This window comes from Heterodontus francisci, chromosome 24 (assembly GCF_036365525.1).
Source record: "Heterodontus francisci isolate sHetFra1 chromosome 24, sHetFra1.hap1, whole genome shotgun sequence".
NCBI classification, from domain to species: domain Eukaryota; kingdom Metazoa; phylum Chordata; class Chondrichthyes; order Heterodontiformes; family Heterodontidae; genus Heterodontus; species Heterodontus francisci.
The window spans coordinates 37,157,474-37,178,417 of NC_090394.1; the positions used below are offsets into that span (position 1 = coordinate 37,157,474).

The 20,944-nt window shown below is 43.7% G+C and overlaps 1 protein-coding gene across 6 annotated transcripts in view; it reads right to left on the reverse strand.

Annotated features, from left to right (window-relative positions):
• Positions 1-20,944, reverse strand: part of mad1l1 (mitotic arrest deficient 1 like 1) — a 999,406-nt gene that overhangs the window by 616,707 nt on the left and 361,755 nt on the right. For all 6 annotated transcript variants that reach the window (XM_068055940.1, XM_068055938.1, XM_068055941.1 and 3 more), the window contains one exon: positions 11,137-11,193. In XM_068055940.1, the coding sequence (XP_067912041.1) occupies positions 11,137-11,193 (57 nt within the window). The remainder of the gene's footprint in view (positions 1-11,136; positions 11,194-20,944) is intronic.

The following is a 20,944-nucleotide window of genomic DNA, read 5'->3' on the forward strand; positions in this document are numbered from 1 at the left end:
GAGGTAGACAAACCTATCGTTATACTTAAGGATACAGGAGAACTCAAACTCTTTGCTGGGGAAAGGTGTACCATTTCTACCAGAGAGCGCACCGAATGCTAAAGTTTTCGTTAATGGTATTGGCAGGGAGTATATACCCGTACCTTTGTATTGAGTGCACCTAGAGCGTGACCTAATGTCTGGGATGGTAACTGTAGGAGTTGTTCATAGTTTGCCAGTAGACGGAATTGACCTACTCCTAGGGAATGATTTGGCTGGATCAAGAGTATCAGGTTCTCCTGTAGTCACAGAGAAACCAAGCGAAGTTAAAGAAACTGAACAATTGCAGGAACAAGTTCCCGGAATATTTCCTGCATATGTAGTAACCCGAGCAATGGCTAAACAAGTTCCATTGTCGGAGGTAAAATTGGCACCACAAACAAAGCGCTGAGTATCTGAAATTTTCCTTGGGGATTTAGATAATCCAAATGAGATTTTTAACAAGTCTTCTTTGATCGCAGCACAACAAGCTGACCTAGAATTACACAGAATAGCATAGTCAACTCTGACAGAAGCTAAGGCAAAAGGAATTCCAGAAAGCTAGTGAAGATGGGGTTCTGAAAAGGAAATAGAGACCACCTCATAGACCAGCAGACGAAGACTGGACAATTGTTCAACAGATAGTGGTACCACCTAAATATCACCAGGAATTATTAAGGAAGTGGCTGCAGAGATAGTGGAGGCGTTGGTCGAAATATTCCAGAACTCACTGTATTCCGAGGGGGTCCCAGCAGATTGGAAAACCACTAATGTGACGCCCTGTTCAAGAAGGGAGGGAGACAAAAAGTAGGAAACTATAGGCCAGTCAGCCTAACATCGGTCGTTGGGAAAATGCTAGAGTCCATTATTAAGGAAGAAATAGCAGGACATTTAGAAAAGCTTAATGCAATCAGAATCAACATGGTTTTGTGAAAGGGAAATCAAGTTTGATAAATTTGCTAGAGTTCTTTGAGGATATAACAAGCAGAATTGATAAAGGGGAACTGGTAGATGTAGTGTATTTGGATTTCCAGAAGGCATTTGATAAGATGCCACATAACAGATTATTGCACAAGATAGGAGCTCACGGTATTAGGGGTTATGTATTAGCATGGATTGAGGATTGGTTAACTCGCAATAGACAGAGAGTTAGGATTAATGGGTCTTTTTCAGGTTGGAAAGACATAACTAGTGGATTGCCACAAGGATCAGTCCGAGGGCCTCAGTTATTTACTATCTGTATTAACAACTTGGAGGAGGGGGAAGAGTGTAATATATCCAGATTTGCTGACGATACAAAAATAGGTGGGAGGGCATGTTGTGATGAGGACATAAGGAATCTGCAAGGGGATATGGATAGGTTGAGTGAGTGGGCAAAAATTTGGCAGATGGAGTTTAATTAGGAAAGTGTGAGGTCATGCACTTTGGTAGGAAGAATCAAAAGGCAGACTATTATTTAAATGCAGAGTGACGCCAAAAAAGTGCAGCACAGAGGGATCTGGGTATTCTGATGACTGAAACGCAAGAAGTTAGCATGCAGGTGCAGCAAGTAATTAAGGTGGTAAATAGAATTTTGGCCTTTATTGCTAGGGGGTTGGAGTTTAAAAATAGGGAAGTCTTGTTACAACTGTACAGGGTGTTGGTGAGGCTGCACCTGGAGTACTGTATACAGTTTTGGTCCCCGTATTTAGGAAAGGATATACTGGCATTGGAGGCAGTTCAAAAGAGATTCACTAGACTGATTCCTGAGACGAATGGGTTGACTTATCAATAACAGCTAAACAAATTAGGCCTTTATTCATTAGAGTTTAGAAGAATGAGGGGTGATCATATTGAAACGTACACGATTCTGAGGGAGTGACAGGGTAAATGTTGAGAATATGTTTAGTGGGGGAATCTTGAATCTTGAACTAGGAGACATAGTTACAGAATAAGGGGACACTCATTTAAAACTGAGATGCAAAGGAATTTCTTCTTTCAGAGGTAGTGAATGTCTGGAATTCTCTACCCGAGAGAGTTGTGGAGGCTAGATCACTGAAAGTATTTAAAGAGGAGGTAGATAGATTTTTGAAATATCGGGCAGTGGAGGGCTATGAGCAGCTGGCACGAAAGAGGAGTTGAGGTCTAGGGCAGATCAGCCATGACCTTATTGAATGGCGGGGCAAGCTTGAGGGGCCAAATGGCCTACTCCTGCTCCTATTTCTTATGTTCTTAGCACATGGCATTCCTCTAGCAGGGCACATGGGGATCATATTGAAACGTACAAGATTCTGAGGGGGTGTCACAGGGTAAATATTGAGAATATGTTTCCACTAGTGGGGGTATCTCGAACTAGGGGACATAGTTACAGAATAAGGGGACACTCATTTAAAAATGAGATGCAAAGGAATTTCTTCTTTCAGAGGTAGTGAATGTCTAAGTACAAGTCAACATTATTGCTGGCCAGGCCTTACAAAGGATGTGAGACAGTTTTGTAGGACATGCCATACATGCCAAATGGTGGGAAAACTGCAACCTACCATAAAACCAGCACCTCTAGTTCCCATACCAGTTACTGAGGAACCATTTAGTAGGGTATTGCTAGACGGTGTAGGACACTTGCCAAAAGCAAAAGCAGATCAATATATACTTACTATCATGGATATGACTAATCAATTTCCAGAAGCCATTCCTTTGAGGACAATTACTGATAAAATAGTAGAGAAATTAATGCAAATCTTTCCGAGATATGGATTATCACTTGAAGTTCAACTGGATCAAGGTTCTAATTTCATGTCTAAAATATTTCAAGGTCATGGGTAATTTGGGTATCAAACAGTTAAAATCTTCAGCATATCAGCATACCCACAGACACAGGGAGCTTTAGAGAGGTACCATCAAACTCTCAAAACAATGATTAGAACATTTCTTTCTTCTTTTGGGCCTCCTTATCTCGAGAGACAATGGATACGCGCCTGGAGGTGGTCAGTGGTTTGTGAAGCAGCGCCTGGAGTGGCTATAAAGGCCAATTCTGGAGTGACAGGCTCTTCCACAGGTGCTGCAGAGAAATTTGTTTGTTGGGGCTGTTGCACAGTTGGCTCTCCCCTTGCGCCTCTGTCTTTTTTCCTGCCAACTACTAAGTCTCTTCGACTCGCCACAATTTAGCCCTGTCTTTATGGCTGCCCGCCAGCTCTGGCGAATGCTGGCAACTGACTCCCACGACTTGTGATCAATGTCACACGATTTCATGTCGCGTTTGCAGACGTCTTTATAACGGAGACATGGACGGCCGGTGGGTCTGATACCAGTGGCGAGCTCGCTGTACAATGTGTCTTTGGGGATCCTGCCATCTTCCATGCGGCTCACATGGCCAAGCCATCTCAAGCGCATACTGTCATGAATATCCCCATGATTGGGATAAAGGGCTAAACTTTCTTTTATTTGCCATTAGAGATTCACCAAATGAGTCTACAGGTTTTAGACCTTTCGAACTGGTTTACGGACATGAAATAAGAGGTCCTTTGAAACTCATCAAAGACAGATTCCTAGCACAGAAGAATAAATCTTCGATACTAGACTATGTATCTGTGTTCCCGGAAAGGCTCACGAAAGCTTGCAATGTAGCTCAGGAACACCTTAAAGCATCCCAAGTCAATATGAAAAAATGGGCAGACAAAAATGCAAAGACCCAAAATTTTCAACCAGGGGATGAAGTATTAGTATTATTACCTTTACAGGGTGAACCATTAAAAGTACAGCTCAGTGGGCCTTATGAAGTGAACAGAAGAGTGGGTAAGGTAAATTACTTCACACCCCTGATCGCCGGAAAAAGAATTGGCTGTGTCATATCAATATGTTAAAGCAATATTATCGCAGGGAGGAGAATAAGCCAGTACAGGGGAGGTGGTGGTGTAGTGGTAATGTAACTGGACTAGTAGCCCAGAGGCCCAGGCCAGTGCTCTGGGGTCGAATTCCACCATGGCAGATGGTGAAATTTGAATTCTATTTAAAAATCTGAAATTTAAAAGCTAGTCTAATAGTGACGGTGAAACCATTGTCGGTTGTTGTAAAAACCTATCTGGTTCACTAATGTCCTTTCGGGAATGAAATCTGCTGTCCTTAACTGGTCTGGCCTACATACGACTCCAGATCCACAGCAATGTGGTTGACTCTTAAACGCCCTCTGAGATGGCACTGCAAGCCACTCTGTTCAAGGGCAATTAGGGATGGGCAATAAATGCTGGCCTAGCCACATCCACATCCCATTAACAAATAATTTTTTAAAACTATGTCATGTAATGCGGACTGTTGAGAAGGAAAAGGATAGTGAGGATGACGCAGAAGGAGGAGGCCTAGACAATTCTCAGATTGAAGCTCCTACTATCTGTTTAGCTAATACAGAATGACTACGAAAATTGGATAACATGCTTTTGTACTTAGATGCAGAACAATGAGAAGACCTAACAAGGCTACTCACAGCATTTAAAAGGAATCTGTAGGGATAAACCAAGATGCACAACCTTAGCCACACATGATGTGGATGTAGGGGAATCCGTTCCTATAAAACAGCACCCTTACCACTTAAGTGCAGACAAACAGGCCCAAGTAAAAGCAGAAATCCAATACTTGCTGGTAAACAACTTAATTGAACCTAGTCAAAGCAGCTGGAGTTCACCAATAGTATTAGTGCCTAAACCTGGCGGGTCAACCCACCTTTGCACAGACTACAGAAAAGTCAATGCAATAATGAAGACAGACTTCTACCCAATTCCTCGCTTAGAAGATTGTATTGACAGAGTGGGCACTGCCAGGTAGGGAATATGGGATTACTGTAGGGTTAGTATAAATGGGTGGTTGTTGGTCGGCACAGACTCGGTGGGCCGAAGGGCCTGTTTCAGTGCAGTATCTCTAAATAAATAATAAATAAATAAAATAAACTAGAGTCCAAGGCAGCCAATCTTGCTGCCTCCAAGGCTACAAACAGCATCTGCATTGACGACACTATCTGAATAAGTTTAGTGGAGAAATCCATCGTGGTATTGCTTCATTGGGCACATTCAGTGTGCATTGCATAGGTACCACACTCCAATTCAGACACAATCCAATTTCTAGGCCATTGAACCCTAAGAAAATCAGTGCACTATCATTGCTCACCTATGGGAAGGGGAACCCATGACTTCAACCTAGCCACCAGTGATTACTTTGCATCTATCATTAAAATATACATCCAGGCAATACTAAAACAACATCTAGAGACTACCATAATAAAAGCAAAATACTGTAGATGCTGGAAATCTGAAATAAAAACAAGAAATGCTGGAAATACTCAGCAGGTCTGGCATCTGTGGAGAACAGTTCTGATGAAGGGTCACTGACCTGAAACATGAACTTTGCTTCTCTCTCCACAGATGCTGCCAGACCTGCTGAGTATTTCCAGCATTTCTTGTTTTTATTATCTAGATACTATCTTTTTGGGGGAGTTGTGCTAAATCAATTTAAGTATCTAGCAGTGAAAGTAAGTACTTTCCTTCTTCCCGATTGACAGATAACAGGGAAAGTAAAAGGCCCATCACATTTGATATTTATAGAGATATTTAGCCACTTGAAGTAATGCTATCCATTGCAGATCAACACACAGTTTAGTCATTAGGATTAGATGTTCAACTGTGTATGCCCCAGACATTATAATGTCTGACACTGTGTTTTCTCTATCCATTTGAGTGGCTTTGCTGAGACTACACTGAATCTGATCACAGTCGACAGGTAGTTATTCCAGCTGAGTTACAGCCACCGTTAAACTACTGTTTAGTTCAATTGAGAAAAACAGATGCTGAAAAGGAATGTTCCCTGTGTCAGGCCACTCCAAATCCAGCCAACTTCCCAAATCTAAGCAGTCACCACCATTCCCGCTCAAACAATTTCATAAAGATTAAATCATTTGTCCCATCAAATTTTGAAGAAAATAACTGTATAGATTTCCCTTTAAAAGGCTCACTTACCTCACTCTCAGAAACTGCAAACTACATTATTCAGATGATGTAAAGACTGATGGGAGCAGTCAACTCCAGAATATATGCAGTGGTTTTACAGAAGTAATTAGGGTCAATTATAGCACCCTTACTCAACCATCCTGTGAACTGGTGTGCACTACCACAACAACCAGTAGCTACTGCAGCTTGGCAACAGGCGCCAACACCGAAAATAACTCTCAGCGTCACTTGGCAGCTTCACATGCGGCACTTGTGGCAGAACCTGCCTCTCAAGGATTGGCCTTCACAGCCATCAGCAAAGGTGCACCAACAGAAGACAGCCCACATAAATGGATTGCTTGCTGCATGTCTATCATTTGCAGATGGAAAGATGCCAACCCTCCACACTCACCCATTCAGCTTAACAATTAACAAGCAATCACCGCTTTATGCTCAACATTCTGCTCAGGATTCAATGCATAAGCCTGAGGGAATCCTAGAGAGAGGGCATTTTCCCCCATGTCATCCATTCTCTCTTCCTCCCAGTTCCGTCCACCCAACACCTCCAACCCACTCACCATCATCTTCGCCCTTCATCTCAGGTGGCAAAGTCTGTTGACCGTTCTGCAAAGCAGCCAATTTAACTCAATTTAAGTAATGGGCTTTTTTTCCCCCAGGTGACTGATGACATTGCACTGGGAATAATTGAAACACATAGCAGTATTACAGTTGAAAGTTCCCTTAATCCCCCCCTTCCTTGCAGGAAAATGCTAGTAACAAGGGTCTGGCTACGCTTAGTATTTAAGTCAACCTGGATCAGTTACTGTTCTGCAGCCAAAACAACTGCTTCAGTCCAGTGAGGGTTACAAGACCTTGAGCAGTAATCAGAACTGGACAGTCTGGTCACTCACCAATAATCATTTGCGATCAATGCCAGAAGATGTTCTGTGGAATCCAAAGGCCCTCCTTGTTGATGAAAGCAAAACTGATTGTCAAATGTGGTCTAAATGTTGTAGTCCATTACTCAAAGCAATAAAGGGTCATTAAAGCTGTAGATCTGTATGCTAGACTTGCATATAAAGCAGGAATCGCAATAAATGAAACTGCAGTAAAATGAAACCGTCATAGTTGGAAGTATAGAGAAAAAAACAGGATCAAAATAGTTTGTTAAAACAAACGGCAATTAAGCAAGTTGGCCGTACATTAAGTTTGTTCATCTGTGGATTTGCTTTTCAATTACTCTTGTACACTCGTCAGGTATAAAAACACATACTCTTTAAGATGGATTGCATATCCTACACTATATTACAGGTCTAATCGAAACCAAACTCATTTCATTCAATATCTCTGTCAACTGTCTCGGGCAGGCATCATCCATACCCCATCAGTGTGACATACCTCTGAGACTAAGATTCAACAGGGAAAAGCACTTAAAAATACTGCACTGGCCAGTCACTGTTAAAAACAGAAAATATGCAGCATCTGAAAGAGAAAAGATAGATTAACATTTCAGGTGAAGACCCTTGATCTGATGAAGTGCTGTACCCAAAATATTAACTCATATTTCCTCTTTCCTCTATCAGATGTTGACAGGGCTGCTGTATATTCTCAGCAGTTCCTATTTTTATTAGTTTATGGCATTCCCAGTTTCTGTAAAATTTATCACTACCCAGTCCCAAGCCTCCTCTTCATGTCACTTTATACGAATATTGAATACTACAACTGCAAAATTGAAATTCCGGGTTCAATAGCATTAAAACATCACTTCGGTTTCATCTGCTGAAGGCAAGCTGATCTCAATTCACAGCTGAGACTAGCTTGGACACACCTCGCCCATACTAATCTAACTTGAAACCCAAAGCACTTTATTTGCTATGTGCTGAAACGTAACTTCCTAAACAATCACCTGTCCAGTTATTTCTGACATCTGTTGTGGCCAGCTGTTCAAATCATGTCAGTTAAGTTGTACTTAACTAGTTAGTGCATTTGGCTAAGGCAGTAGTTTTGATCAGTATCGTGCACCCTCCAGAGACCAGCTTTCAAATCTGGTCAAAAATAGGAAAGCAATGGATTTTCTTTCACAGACAGGCTGTTACGAATCACAAGTGAATTCGATTCTGGCTTCTTCAACCTGACCTAACGTGGGTGTGTGTCCTTGATTGAAAATTTAATTCCTCTTTCAAGTGTCCTGGACTCAGAACATTGTTCATCAGAATGTTTACTGATGCAATTTCATTAACAACATGTCAACACAATCCCCGTAGATTTTTGTTAAAAATAGGATACTCCTAAAATAGACACAATCTTGCACTTGCTAAACAAAATTCACAGTACATGGCCCAGGAGAACTGGCTGAAGTAGTTCTGTTACTTTAAATCTGAAGCCCTGAGGCCTCTAAAATGGCTCAGCATATTTACTGTGGCTGAGTCGTATAACACAGCACCTTTCACGTAGAAAAACACCTCAAGGTGCTTCACAAAGGCATTTAAAAAAATTGGAAACCCTCAAACAAGGAGATAGTCCGAGGGGTGAACAAAAGGTTAGTCACAGAATTGGGCTTTAAGGTGGGTCTTAAAGGAGAAGATGAAATTATGGAGGTGGAAAGGCTAAGGAATTTAGGCAAGCAATTCCTGACTTTAGGTCCCGAATGGTTGAAGGCATGGTCACCAATAGAACAACAAAGGGATAGTTACAAGCCTGTATTGGGGTTGAATAGTTCCTGAGATTATTAACAGTCTGGTTCATTCCCAGGCAGTGACTGGGGAGGGGGATGGAATTGGTGCACATTGCAGCTCATTCAAAGACTAGAAGTCAGACAAACAGTTTGGCAGCACAAGAGACAGCAGAGGGGTCTGTGGGTGTCATTAGTGTACACATGGAAGGTGACCGCATATCTGCAAATGATGTCGCCAAGTGGTAGCATTTAGATAATAGCAGGCAGCCAAGGATACATCCTTGGGAGACTCAAAAGGTAATGGTGAGGGGTAAGGAATAGGGACATTTCTGGAGATATTCTATGATTGGATAGATAAGACTAGGACCGAAATGCAGGTAGTCCCATTGAACCAGACAACAGAGAGCGTTGGAAGAGGGTGGTGTGGCCAACCATGCCATAAAATCACAGAATGGTCTCCTTCTGTGCTGTAACCATTCGACCCACTATGTCAATGCCATCTTGCATTAAGAGCTACTCAGCTAGTCCCACTCACCTGCCTTTTCCCCACAGCCCTGTAAATTTTTTCTCTTCGGATAACTACCCAATTCCCTTTTGAAAGGCACAATTGAATCTGCCTCCAACACACTCAGGCAGTGTTTTCCAGATCCTAACCACTCACTGCGTTTAAAAAAAAATTCCTCATGTCGCCTCTGGTTCTTTTGCCAATCACCTTAATTCAATGTGCCCTGGTTCTCAATACTTCCGCCAATGGGAACAGTTTCTCCTTACCTGCTCTGTCCAGAGCCCGCATGATTTTAAACACCTCTATCAAACCTCCTCTCAACCTTCTCTTCTCTAGGGAGAACAGCCTCAGCTTCGCCAATCTATCCTCTAACTGAAGTGTCTCATCCCTGGAACCATTCTTGTAAATCTTTTCTGCAACCTCTCCAATGTCATCACATTGTTCTTAAAGTGCGGTGCCCAGAATTGGACACAATACTGCAGTTGATACCGATCAAGTGTTTTATAAAGGCTCACCATAACTTCCTTGCTTCTGTACTCTATGCCTCTATTTATAAAGCACAGAAATCTGTATACCTTATTAACTGTTTTCAAAATCTGCCCTGCCATCTTCAATGATTTGTGCACATATACCCCCAGGTCCTTTTGCTCCTACACCCTCTTGAGAACTGTATGCTTTGGTTTATATTGCCTCTCCTCATTCTTCCTACCAAATTGAATCACTTCACACTTCTCTGCATTAAATTTCATCTGCCACCTGTATGCCCATTCCACCAGCCTATCTATGCCCTCTTGAAATCTATCACTAACCTCCTCACAGTTCAAAATACTTCCAAGTTTTGTGTCATCTGCAAATTTTGAAATTGTGCCCTGTACACCCAAGTCCAGGTCATTAATATAGATTAAGAAAAGTAGGGGTCCTAATACCGACCTCTGGAAAACCCCACTCTATATCTTCCTCAAGTCCAGAAAATAACCATTCACCACTGCTCTGTTTCCTGTCAACTTGGTATCCATGCTGCCAATGTCCCTTTTATTCCATGGGCTTCAACTTTGCTGACAAGCCTGTTACATGGCACTTTATTAAACACCTTTTGGAAGTCCACGTACACCACATCAACCATAAGGGCTGCAGAGAAATCAAGCAAGTTGAGGGATAATGTACCACATTCACTATCACAGAGAATGCAATTAGTATCTTTGGTTAGAACTGTTGCGGTGCTACAGGTGGGGCAGAAATCCAACTGCAGAGATACAGGCCAGGAAGGTTCTTGGCTCAATGGCGGATATCCACTGAGCTGTCAGATGTATAACTTTCTCTGCAATATGGGCACCATCGTTGATCCCAGAATTTCTGAATTAGGGAGGGGAATTACATCCAGAATTACTGCTCCCGATTGCCATCTAGCATCTCTCAGAAGTGCATGTAGAGGGACAAATAAAAGTTGGAAACTCTGTTCTTGCTCAGACATAAAAGATAATCAATTGATAAGAACTGGAGGTCAACCAACACTAGAAATGAAGGAGACAAAGCCTTTAGAAGATGAGGGAAGGTAAGAAAATTGATAACAGAAAAAATCTTTTGAAAAATCTGATTTTAAAAAAAGTGAATTACATTACTTGGTGAATTTGATTAATACTTTTATAACTTATTTTTAGCAGTAATTGCACTTCTTAATCAAACTGCACAACCCTAGAACATACCAGTAACTGAAATTAAACAGAGATAGAAATTTGTCAGTCACAAAAAAAAATAGTCCATTTTATAAATCCCCATTTGAAGAATTGTAGAGATTGTGATTAGAATATGTGACTACATAGTTTAAGTTTTTTTTTAAAATTGACATCAATTGCATGTTACTAGTTCCACCCTTTCAGGCTGACTTAGAAGTCCCGAGCTCAACCTCACCAGTTCCAATATGCAATTCAAAAGTTGATTCCCCAGAGAGGGGCATTCAGATAGGTGCTGAGATTTTAAAAGCTGGTGCTTACTGTCTGCACTTTTAGCTTGTAATTGCCAACATCCTCCAGGGCCTGCGACAGCTGTTTCTGAAACGAAAAAGAAAAAGAAAACCCATCAGCATCACTACAGTCCCATTGACGTAAGGGAAACCAAGAATAATGAATATCAGCCAAGCATTTTTTTTAATTCCTTCTTGGGATGTGAGCGTCACTGGCTAGGCCAGCATTTATTGCCCATCCCTAATTGCCCTTGAGTTTGTGCTGGTTAGCCACTTTCTTGAACCACTGCACTCCATGTGGTGTAGAAACACCCACAGTGCTGTTGGGAAGGGAGTTCCATGATTTTGGCCCAGTGATAGTGAAGGAACAACAATATAGTTCCAAGTCAGGATGGTGTATGATCTGGAGGAGAAGTTGCAGGTGTTGGTGTTCCCAAGCACCCACTGCCCTTGTCCTTCTAGATGGTAGAAGTCACAGGTTTGGAAGGTACTGTCGAAGAACAGGGTAAGGTTTTAGCCTCAAACTTTGGCAACTGTGTTATAGCCTAAGACGGAGTTTTAGATACAATAGAAAATTATCCAGCCTCTGTGGAGTTTAGATCATTTTTAATATTCCTTCATGTCATCATTGAACACTTTATTCACCATACTACACTGGTATAGAACTTGATGTACAAAATATCGACAGTGGTCAAGCTCCAGGCCCTGCATTAGCTGAAAAGTGTCAGACGTGGCTTTGTTGGTATCACTCTCACCTCTTAGTCAGAAGGTTGTGGGCTCAAGTCCCACTCCAGGACATGAGCACAAAAATCAAGGCTGACACTCCACGGCAGTACTGAGGGAGTGTTGCTCTGATGGAGATGCTATCTTTTAGATGAGACATTAAATCAAGGCCCTGCTTGCCCTCTCAGGTGAGCATAAAGGACCCCATGGCAGTATTTCAAAGAGCAGGGAAGATATCCCCAGTGTCCTGGCCAATATTTATCCCTCCATTAACATCACATAGAAACAGACCATCTGGTTATCATCAAATTGCTGTTTGTGGGAGCTTGTTGTGTACAAATTGGCTGCCACGTTTCCTACATTACAACAGTGACTACACTTCAAAAATATTTCATTGCGTGTACAATGTTTTGAGGTGTCCTGTGGTCATGAAAAAATGCAAGTCTTTATTCTCTTTGGAACATCCTGGGGTGGTGAAAGGGACTATTTAAATGCAAGTCTATCTATAAGGCGATAATGCAGAAAATAATTAGGCCCCAAGTAAGCAGGAGCGGCTTGTCAATGAGCAGGTATTAAAACACTATGACCCAGATTTAGCTGTATAAACAACAGGAGGCTGACAGCAAGTGCAAATCAGACAGCAACTTCCAGTGACCCGCAAATGTGCAGTTAACAAGGAAATCAGAAATTTGCCCTGTTCCTCCAGAAGCTTTGTTCTAACAGTATCTTGCCATACCTAGGTGATAAGTAGACATTAAATTAGTCAGAAAAGGTTCGGCGAGTCGATTCTAGTGTAAGTAATTTTTTTATATCAGTATGCTAAGTCTTAATTACTGCCGAACAAACTTTTGGGTATTGAATCACAGAATTGTTACAGTGCAGGAGGCCATTCGGCCCTTCATGTCCGCACTGGCTCTCTGAAAGAGCAATTCACTCAGTTCCAATCCTCCACCTTCTCCCTGTAACCCTGCACATTCTTCCTTTTCATGTAACAGAATAATTCCCTTTTGAAAGCTTCAATTGAACCTGCCTCCACTACACTCTCAGGCAGTGCATTCCTAGTTAACTTTGCTAAGTGTGGACAATTTTTCCTTCAAATTTTTATTATTGTTGGAGATTTTAAAAATTATGTAAATTAAACCTTTTTTGACTTTGCCTCTTCTTTCTTAATCCTATCTTTCTTTCCTCCTCCTTATTTTGCTTTCTGTACCTGACATGACATTGAATTAACGAAACTAACACTTCCTGGTTCATACTCTGCATCCTCATTAACAATTCTTCAATCTGATTGGTTAAGGAGATATACAGTTGCTTGTTCTGTTCACACAGGTCCCAAACCCCCAGTACAGGGTGCTGCATCAAAATGGCTTTCTAATTACACTAAGTTCCAGTGCACAATTCCATTGAAAGTTTGTGGGCAAGTGTCAGTGTAAGCAACTGCTGGCGCAAAATCCAGCCCATTACTTTTCAGAATCCCCGAGTGTTATTGATTCGTCGAAATGCTAGTTACTGCAGTCCTCACCCAATGGCCTATGGCTCCTACTGCATAAACTGAATGCATGGAGAACTGATGAATAATGCTAAACTGCTGACATTTGATTGGTTCTTACAAATGAGCAAACACATCATTAGCACAGACTAATGAGATCACTCAAAAGAGGGGTTTTCACACTATTTTTTCCACTCTTCAAAGAAGCGTTCTCCACATTGTCCAGATCAATATTTATTTCTCACAAACACCGTTAAGACAGAATACAATGTCATTTATCTCATTGCTGTTTGTGGAACCTTGCAGTGTGCAAACAGGCTGCCGCATTTACAACAGTGACGAACTTCAAAAGTACTTCATTGGCTACAAAGTGCTTTGGGTTGCTGTAAGGCTGCAAAAGGTGTAAGTTAATGCAAATTCATTCTTCATTTTCATTAAAAATCTGTTCCCACCAAATTGCTGATAGGCAAATAGTAGCAACCATGGCTTTACAAGGTATCTTACAATCATTCTTCATACGTCATTTTTATTTTCATTAAAGACTATGCAGCCCGATGAAATACAGTTTCTCCCGCACCCAGTCTTTTTTTCCTTCACAGGGATATATAATGAGGACCTGCTAAGGGAAATTTCAAGGTACCCAGACTTCAAGATTCGCCTTGAGGGTGGTCATGTGGCCGAGGGGGTTAGTTGCTGAGGCAGGATTTTATTGAGTGGGTTTATTGCTGAGATGGGGTTTTATTGAAGGGATTAATTATTGACAGGATTAGTTGTTGAGGGGAGGGTTTTATTGAGGGGGGTTTATTGCTCAAGCAGGGTTTTATTCTTTCTTTTCTTTTGGGCCTCCTTATCTCGAGAGACAATGGATACGCGCCTGGAGGTGGTCAGTGGTTTGTGAAGCAGCGCCTGGAGTAGCTATCAAGGCCAATTCAGGGTGTTAGTTATTGAGGGAGTTTAGTGCTGAGGTGAAAGGTTTATTGAAGGTGATTCAGTACTGAGTGTGATCGAGATTTATTGCTGAGGGGATCTATTGAGGGGGTTTCGCACTGAATTTTGGGGTCTTTTTGGACATAAACAGGTGTTGCAAGATGGCAACAGAGGAGGAAGGGAAAAGTCTGCAGCTGTCGCTGTCAGCAGCCTGTGTCACTGAGAACATTCTCCGCACACCCCCCCAGCCCCCCAAAACACAGTAGGGCCTGCGTTTTACACTGTCAACTAGCAGCTAAAAGACAGCATTCAGACTGTTTCGGCGGACCAGAGAGGGGAGACCTAATGGGTTCAATGACCACAAAGGAGATACAGCAGGGTTGTCCAACATACAGCCCGCGGATGTAAACTGTACCAGGCCATTCCTCATCCTCACCAGGGGTCCATGACTTGTAATCGCAGAGATGAGAAATTTGCCAGTGGCTTCTTCATCCAGACTGGCTTTTTAAAAAAAATCAAAACATCAGTTCCACAGCTGACTGATGCTCAGAGCGGGAACAGCGGTTTCTGAACCTCGGAGAGATTTGGGGTTTTCCAGCAGGCTGCTACAAAAACAGAGAGGAAGGATGGCAGTGAGGGAGGAAGGATGGCAGAGAGGGAGGGGGCCCGCACGCAGAGAGGGGGCCCGCACAGAAGCTCCAAGATGACACTGACAGCTGCAGCTTCAATCCTGCAGTAGTTTGGGTCGTTTGACTGTTGACCAGAGCCACCATTATCATCATCCGGTAGCACCTTGAGTGACAAAGTAGCCTCCTCTCGCGATAGCACGCTTTGCTCAAAATGGAGACGGGACTAGAAAAGGTGGCCCAAACACCGTTTGTCTCAACTTGCCTGATGGGCTTACTGTAGCCATCAGACATCTCCGACAGCAGTGTAAAAGAAAGAACCAACACAAAAACAATAAGAGACAAAACATCTTGAAACTTGCGTGCTGAAATGTTCGCACAATGTCAGATTCAGATGACCACAAACACCCTGAAAGACATTCCACACTAATAGCCTGAGAGTTTTCCCGGCTGGACATTGACATCACAGCACTCAGTGAAGATCTTTTTGCAGAGCAGGAATCATTGCCAGAGCATGGAGCAGGTTATACACTTTTCTGGTCTGGGAAATGCAAAGGTAAATGACACCTCTCAGGTGTTGGATTGATGAACAACACCACTGCCAACAGATTGCAGAAGCTCCCTATTGGTTCTCCTGAACAACTCATATCCCTACGACTACCAATCTAGAACAACCAGTTCGCCACTACTTTCAGCATATATGCGCTTACCCTACAAAACCAATTTGGTGACCAAAAGAAGTTTCTATCGTGACCTGCACAACGTTCTACTGAAGGATGATTCTAAGGCTAAGCTCATCATACTTGGAGAATTCAACTCAAAAGTTGGGAGTGACCAAGAGCATTTGCAAGGTGTCTTGGGCAGAAATGGCACTGTCTACTGCAATAATAATGGTCTATTTCTGCTGCAATTCTGCACACAGCATGAACTCAGCATCACTAATTCTCTACTCTAGTAAAAGGTCAGGCTTAAGACCACTTGGAAGTATCCACACTCAAAGCACTGGCACTTTTTTGATTATATTCTGGTGCGCTAATGTGACGTACAGACCAGAGTTATGCCCAGTGCTGCCTGTTACACTGACCAATCTAACGTTGCCTTCAGAATCAAACCATCACCCAAAAAGGCCCACAAACAACAAAACTACAAGTCCATAGACTCTATCTACCAGGTGCAAAAGCAATTTTCCAGAGGAAGCTTGAAGACACACTCCGCAGTGACATCAACCCAGCAGAGTAGTGCAAACAGTTGAAATTCATCCTACAAGAAACAGCTGCAGAAATGGTTGGCTTCTCAACCAGAATAAACCAAGATTGGTTTGATGAAAATGATATGGAAATCCAAGAGTTTCTTCAAAAGAAACACTCCTACCACAACAGATTATTTGCATGCCCTGATGACCAGGCTACAGAAGCTGCATATGGGGAAGCCTGCAGCACTCTGTAAACCAACCTCCGAGCCATCCAAAACAACTGGTGGACAGTGCTCACTAAGAGAATACAAATGTATGCAGATATGAGAGATATCAGATCCATCTACGAAGCCTTGAGATCTGTATATGGACCTTCCCACCAGGCACAGGCACCACTAAAATCTTTGGCTGGTAGAACACTGTTCATCGATAAATAATCCCATCTTGCACCAATGGGCAGAACAATTTGGGAGCCTATTTGGTGTCCAGCAGATGGTGCAGGAGACGTCCATCGTAAAGATCTCCCAGAGGGAAGTGAAGTCTGTGCTGGAAGAACCACCACCCTGTGAAGAGATTAAGATCACTGTAGCACAATTAAAATCTCACAAAGCCCCCAGAATAGATGGGATTCCAGTCAAGATCGATAAATAGAGAGATGATTTGATCCTTGATTGTAAACTGATCTGTTTACAGCATGTTAGGAGAAAGGAGCAATGCCTCAGGATCTCTGAGATGCAGTAATTGTCTCCCAGTACAGAACCAAGGGAGAGAGGTTTGACTGTTCAAACTACAGACGCATCATGCTAGTCTCCATTGCAGGCAAAATCTTGGCCAGAGTGCTTCTAAATAGACTTGTTCTGACAATAACTGAGTAAGATTCCCTGAAATTCAGTGTAGATTCAGGCCCAATAGAGGAGCTACAGACATGATTTTTGGACTGAGACAGATCCAAGGCACAGTTTATTTTTTTTTTTTAGAGATACAGCACTGAAACAAGCCCTTTCGCCCCACCGAGTCTGTGCCGACCAACAACCACCCATTTATACTAATCCTACACTAATCCCATATTCCTACCACATCCCCACATGTCCCTATATTGACCTACCACATACCTATACTAGGGGCAATTTATAATGGCCAATTAACCTATCAACCTGCAAGTCTTTGGCTGTGGGAGGAAACCGGAGCACCCGGCGGAAACCCACACAGACACAGGGAGAACTTGCAAACTCCGCACAGGCAGTACCCAGAATTGAACCCAGGTCGCTGGAGCTGTGAGGCTGCGGTGCTAACCACTGCACCACAGTGGCGCAGTGGTTAGCACCGCAGCCTCACAGCTCCAGCGACCCGGGTTCAGTTCTGGGTACTGCCTGCGCGGAGTTTGCAAGTTCTCGCTGCGTCTGTGTGGGTTTCCGCCGGGTGCTCCGGTTTCCTCCCACAGCCAAAGACTCGCAGGTTGATAGGTAAATTGGCCATTGGAAATTGCCCCTAGTGTAGGTAGGTGGTACGAGAATGGTGGGGATGTGGTAGAGAATATGGGGTTAATGTAGGATTAGTATAAATGGATGGTTGTTGGTCGGCACAGACTCGGTGGGCCGAAAGACCTGTTTCAGTGCTGTATCTCTAAATAAAAAAATAAAAGTGTAGAGAACAAAACATGGGCCTGTATGTTATTTTCGTAGATCTCACTAACGAGTTTGATAGAGTCAGCCGGGATGGACTGTGGAAGATGCTATCTAGATTGAGATGCCCTCCAAGATTCCTCATCGTTCTCTGTCGACTGCGCAAAGGCCAGGTCACGCAGAATGGAGCCCTCTCAGCTTCCCTATCTTCAATGGTGTTAAGCAAAGGTGTGTACCTGTAGCGACCCTTTTCTCTATTTTCTTCAGTATGTTGCTTCAAGACGTAAAGAGAGGCTTGACAGAGAGCATATACATCCACTTCCGAATAGACAGTAATCTCTTCAACCAGTGACAACTACTGGTACATACCAAAACCACAGAAGGGCTTATTGTGGAGCTTCTGTTTGCGGACGATTGCAACCTTCTGGCACACACGAAGGAGGCAACCATTTAGTTGGCTTTAAACTAAATAGTGGCGGGAGGGTGGGGGGGAAGCATTCAGGTGTGGGGAAATTGAGAAAGTTTAAGGCAAAAGACAAGGCCAGGAAATGGCAGAGACTGTGAACAAATATTTTGTATCTGTCTCCATGGTAGAAGACACGAAAAGCATCCCAATGATAGTAGAAAATCAAGAGGCAAAAGGGAGTGAGGAAATTAAAACAAGCACTATTAGAGAAAAAGTAGTAGGAAAACTAATGGGACTAAAGGCTGACAGGTCAAGTCCCCTGGACCTGATGGCCTGCATCCTAGGGTCTTCAAAGAAATGGTCGCAGAGGTAGTGGATGCATTGGTTGCAATCTTCCAAAATTCCCTAGATTCTGGAAAGTTCTGAGCAGATTGGAAGACCGCAAATGTAACACATTCATTCATGGGATGTGGGCGACGCTGGCCAGGCCAGCATTTATTGCCCATCCCTAATTGCCCTCGAGAAGGTGGTGGTGAGCTGCCTTCTTGAACCGCTGCAGTCCATTTGGGGTAGGTATACCCTCAGTGCTGTTAGGAAGGGAGTTCTAGGATTTTGACCCAGCAACAGTGAAGGAACGGCGATATAGTTAGAAGTCAGGATGGTGTGTGACTTGGAGGGGAACTTGCAGGTGGTGGTGTTCCCATGCATTTGCTGCCCTTGTCCTTCTAGTTGGTAGAGGTCGCGGGTTTGGAAGGTGCTGTCTAAGGAGCCTTGGTGCATTGCTGCAGTGCATCTTGCAGATGGTACACACTGCTGTCACTGTGCGTCGGTGGTGGAGGGAGTGAATGTTTGTAGATGGGGTGCCAATCAAGCGGGTTGCTTTGTCCTGGACGGTGTCGAGCTTCTTGAGTGTTGTTGGAGCTACACACATCCAAGCAAATGGAGAGTATTCCATCACACTCCTGATTTGTGCCTTGTAGATGGTGGACAAGCTTTGGGGAGTCAGGAGGTGAGTTACTCGCCTCAGGATTCCTAGCCTCTGACCTGCTCTTGTAGCCATGGTATTTATATGGCTACTCCAGTTCAGTTTCTGGTCAATGGTAGCCCCTAGGATGTTGATAGTGGGGGATTCAGCAATGGTAATGCCGTCGAATGTCAAGGGGAGATGGTTAGAGTCTCTCTTGTTGGAGATGGTCATTGCCTGGCAGTTGTGTGGCGCGAATGTTACTTGCCACTTATCAGCCCAAGCCTGGATATTGTCCAGGTCTTGCTGCATTTCTACACAAACTGCTTCAGTATCTGAGGAGTCACGAATGGTGCTGTACATTGTGCAATCATCAGCGAACATCCCCACTTCTGACCTTATGATTGAAGGAAGGTCATTGATGAAGCAGCTGAAGATGGTTGGGCCTAGGACACTACCCTGAGGAACTCCTGCAGTGATGTCCTGGAGCTCAGAAGATTGACCTCCAACAACCACAACCATCTTCCTTTGCGCTAGGTATGACTTCAGCCAGCGGAGGGTTTTCCTCCTGATTCCCATTGACCTCAGTTTTGCGAGGGCTCCTTGATGCCATACTCGGTCAAATGCTGCCTTGACGTTAAGGGCAGTCACTCTCACCTCATCTCTTGAGTTCAGCTCTTTTGTCCATGTTTGAACTAAGGCTGTAATGAGGTCAGGAGCTGAGTGGCCCTGGCGGAACCCAAACTGAGCGTCACTGAGCAGGTTATTGCTAAGCAAGTGCCGTTTGATCGCACTGTCGATGACACCTTCCATCACTATACTGATGATTGAGAGTAGGCTGATGGGGAGGTAATTGGCCGGGTTGGACTTGTCCTGCTTTTTGTGTACAGGACATACCTGGGCAATTTTACACATTGCAGGGTAGATGCCAGTGTTGTAGCTGCACTGGAACAGCTTGGCTAGGGGTGCGGCTAGTGCTGAAGCACAGGTCTTCAGTACTATTGCCAGAATATTGTCAGGGCCCATAGCTTTTGCAGTATCCAGTGCCTTCAGTCGTTTCTTGATATCACGTGGAGTGAATTGAATTGGCTGAAGTCTGGCATCTGTGATGCTGGGGACTTCAGGAGGAGGCCGAGATGGATCATCAACTCGGCACTTTTGGCTGAATATTGTTGCAAATGCTTCAGCCTTATCTTTCGCACTGATGTGCTGGGCTCCCCCATCATTGAGGATGGGGATATTTGTGGAGCCACCTCCTCCAGTTAGTTGTTTAATTGTCCACCACCATTCACGGCTGGATGTGGCAGGACTGCAGAGCTTAGATTTGATCCGTTGGTTATGGGATCACTTAGCTCTATCGCATGCTGCTTACGCAGTTTGGCACGCAGATAGTCCTGTGTTGTAGCTTCACCAGGTTGACACCTCATTTTGAGGTATGCCTGGTGCTGCTCCTGGCATGCCCTCCTGCACTCTTCATTGAACCAGGGTTGGTCTCCTGGCTTGATGGTGATGGTAGTGTGGGGGATATGCCGGGCCATGAGGTTACAGATCGTGGATGAGTACGATTCTGCTGCTGCTGCTGATGGCCCACAGCGCCTCATGGATGTCCAGTTTTGCATTGCTAGATCTGTTCGAAATCTATCCCATTTAGCACGGTGATTGTGCCACACAACACGATGGACGGTATCCTCAAGGTGAAGACGGGACTTCGTCTCCACAAGGACTGTGCGGTGGTCACTCCTACCAATACAGTCATGGACAGAAGCATCTGCAGCAGGCAGATTGGTGAGGACGACGGCAAGTATGTTTTTCCCTTGTGTTGGTTCCCCCATCACCTGCCGCAGACCCAGTCTAGCAGCTATGTCTTTTAGGACTCGGCCAGCTCAGTCA